Here is a 6097-nt window from a genome sequence, read left to right on the forward strand (position 1 = left end):
GGCCATTCCCTTCGGCGTTTCTAATTTACTAAACACGCCACCTCCGTCGGCGTTTTGTTTTGTAACACGCCAATCATGTCGGCGTTTTTTAACTTACCTGTATTTCCATAAAATACGACGACATACGGTTCAAAATGGTAAAACGCCAATGCGGGTGGCGTCTTCACTAATAAAAAACGCCAATGTGGGTGGCGTTTTTCCCATATATGGAAGAGATAACAAAATGGGTACATTTACGTTATCTTAAACGTAAAGTACCCTATAAATTCGATTTCCTCCGAGTTTAGGTGTGTATTGCCCTATGTCTTGGCGACTGAGGCACTGATGACTGAGGAGACAAGGCCGAAGCTTTATGGCCTCTTGGTGCTAGTTACAAATGCGACTTTAGCATAAGTTTTACTCGATGTGGTACATGATATGATAGATTGTTAGTCCTCAAGCATTTTGAAATAAATAATAATAAATAGTTAAAGTGAAGAGAGAGTAAAATTAAAGATAGAATAATGTAGAGAATAGTCTTACCTACATTATTCTTTCTCTTATTTTAATTTCTCTCAACTTTACCTATTTATTATTCTTTATGCAAAATGAGTGCGAAAAAAGAAGTTGGACAAACTATCTGAGACGGAGGGAATAATTTTTTTTACCTTCCGATAAAGGGTAAAACGTGTCATCAATTTGCGGCTTTAAGAGAGACATCATTATAAAACGAGTGTGGAAAAAAAATTGGGACCAACTATCTGGGACGGAGGGAGCATTTTTTTTTACCTTCCGACAAAGAGTAAAACATGTCATCAATTTGCGGCTTTAAAATAGACACACCATTATAACGTGTCACCTAAGAGCATCCGCAACGCATCTCTTAACTGTCTCTTATCTCGTCTCTCCGAGGCGAGACGGTTAAGAGACGCGTTGCAGCGTCCCGTCTCATCCCTGTCTCGCCGAGACGCTCGTCCTTCCGAGACGGTTGGTGCTCGCTGGCGCTAGGCGTGACGCCCACTCGCCGGCCTGCGAGTGGGCGTCGTCACGCTGACGCTGACGCAACAAATCAATTTTTTTTAAAAAAATTCGATTTTAATAAAAAAAATAAAAAAATAAAAAAATGGTAATATGACCGTTCAACGGTTATTTTTAAAAAAAATTTATTTTATTTTCTTTTTTTATTCTATAAATACTCCTCTTTCACACACACAAACACACATCTATTCTTCTCAAATCATCTCTCTTTCCTCTCCAATTTTCATCTCAAATCATCTCGTTTATTCTTCTCCCAAATTTAATCCGTTCATGGATCCATTTGAGATCGCTAGAAGAAGAACGGCGTAGGGAGACGGAGGAAGCCGCGCCGCCCCAAAGGCAATCCCGAACTTACAACTCTTTCTTCTGCTTCTTTGAGTTTTAAATTATGTATTTTTTATTTTTTTTAGGAATTTAATTATGTATTTTTTTTAGGATTTTAAGTTGTAATTTTATTTTATTTAATGAAGTGTGTTTTTATTAATTGAATTTGTTGGAAATAAAAATAAAAAATGAAATTGAATGAATAGTTAAGGGATGAGATGATTAAGATGCAGTTAAGAGATGGAGGGTTGCAAGTGCTGTCTCTTAGTTAAGAGATGGAGTGAAAAGTACAGTGGAGCTCATGAATAGTTAAGAGATGAGACGGATAAGAGACAACGTTGCGGGTGACCTAAAAAACCATATAAATTGAATTGTTTAAGCGGTACTTTCTCCGTCCACAGTTATTGAATCAATTCAACTTTAGCATGGGTTTTAAAAAATATAGTGAAAAATGAGTTTAAAATATTAATAGTATATGAGTCCTAGTTTTATATATTAGGTAAATAATTTTAATTAAATGTGGTAAATAATCTATTATTGACGTTTGATAGAGTGCAAGAAACATCAGTTTTATCTTTATGTTGTTTAGTAGGTGGGTCATATTAAAATGCATATATTATCCAATCTACCACTAAGACCAATCCTACACCATTAGATTTTAAAATGAATGGATGACTATGAAATTAAAGCTCACGAATTTCAATAATTAGTAGATAATTAGTAGATAAAACATCAGTTTTATTGAGGTAAAACTGCTTATCAACATATACAAAAATTGAAAAAAAAATTAGTACAAAATTTCATTATCCGGTCGTAATCGGAACATATGCAATTGAGATTTCGTTAGAATTCTTATGAAATTACCTTTAATTTAATATATTTTTTACTAAAATATAATTTAAATCGAGAAAGTTACGAAAATTTCAAGTTTTGAGATGATTTTGAGTTCAAAGAAAATGGTTAGTTATAACTATTATATATATATATATATAGGAATTTACCTACATACCCCTTTAAGTTTATTTAATAATTTTTTAATTTAAAATATAATCTACATGACATCATTTTAACCACTAGATCTCCTAATTTAATGGCTAAGATTTGGTCTTATTTTGGAATTGCTATTTAGTTAATAATTGATTACAAGCCATTTAGTAGGTTTAATAAAAAAAATGCTATTAAAAAATGTAATGACAATATCATCCTTTTAATTTATGTAACTTTACTTGAGTAATTAGGTTAATCTATATGACTAATGAATGAAATAAATTTCGTGATTAATTAAGAAGGGCTAATTTGGTTCCTTCGATTGCAATGAATGGTTATGAATTATAGAAGGTAGGAAAATGAAATATAGTCGGAAAAGGGTAAAAGGAATTTCAGTCCTATTTCCGGTGCGAAACAACACATTCATTCCATAATTTGCGGCACTACTATTCATATGTATGTATATATATATAACCGTCGTTGTTAATTTGATATTTGTTGTGCCATGAAGGGGAGAGGAAATTAGGCCATCGAAATGTATTCTCTCTCTTCTTGTTATAATAGTATTAATTGAAATCCCCACCCAGTTTTGGTGGTTTGTGTTTTTTGTCGCTTCTCCCATCCACATTGTTTTTCTATCATGGCTTGTATTCATCGTTAAGCCGTGCCAATGGATGCCACAAGAAACCGTGGGAGGGGCAGATTTTTGGCCTGTTTTCGGCCGCTCACCCTCGACGCCGCCGACTATGATCCCGTCTCCGACCCTCCTTCCGTCCAGTCCACCCCCGACATGGGCACCCCTTCCCGCAAGAAGAAGCTTCGCCGCAGTCTATCCGCCGCCCTCAAGGCCGTCATCTTTCGGACCACTCTGGTAATTTTAATGCATCGACTATCGTTTTGCTGAATTATGAATATCAATTTCTGACTGGATATCATAAAATTGATTTGAATACTAATAATTGTCATCATAATAAATATTACTCTATCCGTCCGTGAATAGGAACATCGTTTTTTCATTTTAGTCCATCGGCAAATAGAAGCATGTGTTCACTTTTACCATAAATGGTAATAGAGTCTCACCTTCTAGTAACTCACTTCACTCACATTTCATTTAAAATTAATATATACAAGTGAGACCACTGTTGCACTAACTTTTTTCCACCCACTTTTCTTAACAATTCTTAAAACCCGAGCCACCAAGAAATGAGACTCCTAATGGGGGACGGAGGGAGTATATAATTTTGTTGATTTATGAATATCAATTATCATAAACTTGATTTGAATACTTTAAGGCCATCTCCAATCATTTACTTCAAATTCAAAATCATTTTTGAGTATGCGATACACTACAAAGTAATTTTACTCCAACAATTTACACCAAATTTAAAATTTACATCATTTTTGAGTTTTTGTCTCACAAAATATTTGTAGTAACACTATATTTGGTGTTGTTTCACAAAAAATATCAAAAATGAGTTTGAGTTTGGTGTACGGTTGGAGAAGATTTCTACATCAAAACTCATTTTTGAAGTACGATTGGAGATGGTCTAATAATTGGCATCACAGTACATATTATATCATTTCGCTGATTTACGAATATCAATTTGTGACCGAATATCATAAACTTAATTAAAATACTGTAATAATTGGCATCCAGGGGTGGATCTACTGTATATACATAAGGGGTAACTGCCCCACCTCAACTTTACACTTAAGGGGCAACTGCCCCACCTCAACTTTTCATTTATACATAGACATATATAATATATTATTATAATATGTGTATTATTATTAACTTTGCCCCGGTAATATTTTAATAGAAAAACCTTTGTTGCCTCATTTTAGAAAAAATGGAAAGTCAAACATATACTTTAATTAATATTTAATAAAACTTAGTTGTTTATTGAGAGAGAAAACTAAAAGTCATTTGTGTAATGAAAGCCAAACGTGAGTCTCTCTGCTTTGGAACTTGTAGAGAAAAATGAGAAGAAAGGTAATACAAAAGAAAAATGAATTATGTGGGAATGGCTGTTTCGATTTATTACAATTTTTCAAAATAAGTGTAGAAAAAGAGTGATTCAACTTAGTTAGGACAGATGGAGTATATTTTATTATCTTTATTATTTTATGTTTATTTATTTATTTATATATTTATATTTTTGCTCCATGTTGTATAATTTTCTGGCTTCCCTCCGGTTGGCATCATAGTACATATTATATCATTTTGTTGATTTATGAATATTAATTTCTGACAGAATATAATAAACTTCATTTAAGTATTATAATAATTGGCATGGCAATACATGTTACTCCCTCCGTCCCAGAAAGATTGTCCCAATTCATTTTTTGCACTCGTTTTACAAAAATAATAATAAATAAGTAAAGTTGAAAGAGAGTAAAATAAGAGAAAAAATAATGTAGGTAAGACTATTCTCTTTTACTTTATGCTCTCTACTTTAACTATTTATTATTATTTTTGCAAAACGAGTATGAAAAAGGAAATAAGACAATCTTTATGGGACGGAGGGAGTATATCATTTTGGTGATTCATGAATATGGCACTGAACATCACAAACTTATTTAAACTGTGACCAGCTGAAGAAATCCCGGAGCGAAAATAGCAGAGACGAATACGCGGATCGCAGAATCAGCTTCTCGCCCTTCAGAGGCAAAGGATTTATAAAATCGAAGAAGAAGAGCGCTTCGAGTAAACCACCGCTGGGGCCCGACTGGCCGAGCGCAAACGCTTCGCCGCTATTCTCAACGGACGCAAGCCAAACTTCGTCGCTGTCATCTCTCTCCGCACGCTCCTCATCAGCGCGGTCCGAAACGGAAAGCGTTTTCACCGACCATTTCAACCCGCCGACGAAGCGAAAGGCCATCAAAAAATGCAGTTACATCATGGAAATATGTGTGGTGTTGATGTGCTTGGCCGCATTGATTTGGGGGAAAGTTTTTGCGGTGGTGGCTTGCACTTCAGCGTGGTTATTCATTGCTCCCGGACGGGCTGAGTCGTACGAGATAGGCGACTCGGAGGAGTGTAGGAAACGGGTGATCATGGAAGAGCTGTTGGAGAGGGATCGGTCTAGGGTTTTTCAGTATTGAAATTTTTGTTAGGTGAACAAATTGAAAACTGAAAATTGTATGTATGATGTGTTTTCTTTTTGTTTGCCTATTTATTGGATGCTGTCCTTGTTGTGAAGGAAGAGCTACTATTAGTGGTTTTGTGCAAGTTTTGTGAAGGGGCTAAGCTAAGTTTAGCTCATCTGTAGTTGTGATGCGTTCTGGTGTTCGAGTATCCATAATTGTACGTGAATATAATCTGTATAATATATGTTTGATCGCCTTGAACCAATATGTTTTGTTTTGTTTTTTAACGCAACAAACCAAATTTTTGGGCTTCCAACCATGTTGTGAGTGGTTCAGTCGATCGGCACATGTACGAGACTGATGTTTTTTTTAACAAATGTTTCTTTGATTGCATGCCTATGAGATGAACTTGAGCTAATTGGGAATAACAAGTTTCAGTGAATAATTGATAAAAGTAATAGAAAAGAAAATAAAAAAAAATGGTGTAGTGGATGGTGGAGTACATATATAATAAATTTACAAAGATTGAAAAAAAAGTTTCTACAAATTGATATGAACTAGGACGTATAAAAAGGAAATTATGTCTATTTCAATAAGACGAAGGAAGTATTTTTTATTTTTCCAAAGTTTCATTGTTTTTACACCGCGTCCCTACTTTTACTCTAAATTAAAAATCTTT

The 6097-nt window shown here is 34.4% G+C and overlaps 1 protein-coding gene across 1 annotated transcript; it reads left to right on the forward strand.

The window, feature by feature from the left end:
• Positions 1-2844: 2844 nt before the first annotated feature.
• Positions 2845-5685, forward strand: LOC121786553. The gene is made up of 2 exons (XM_042185190.1): positions 2845-3199; positions 4924-5685. Exons 1-2 carry the CDS (start codon positions 2999-3001, stop codon positions 5431-5433), a joined length of 711 nt encoding a protein of 236 aa, XP_042041124.1. The 5' UTR covers positions 2845-2998; the 3' UTR covers positions 5434-5685.
• The last annotated feature ends 412 nt before the right edge of the window (positions 5686-6097 follow it).

The sequence above is a fragment of the Salvia splendens genome, chromosome 22 (genome assembly GCF_004379255.2).
Source record: "Salvia splendens isolate huo1 chromosome 22, SspV2, whole genome shotgun sequence".
Lineage (NCBI taxonomy): Eukaryota > Viridiplantae > Streptophyta > Magnoliopsida > Lamiales > Lamiaceae > Salvia > Salvia splendens.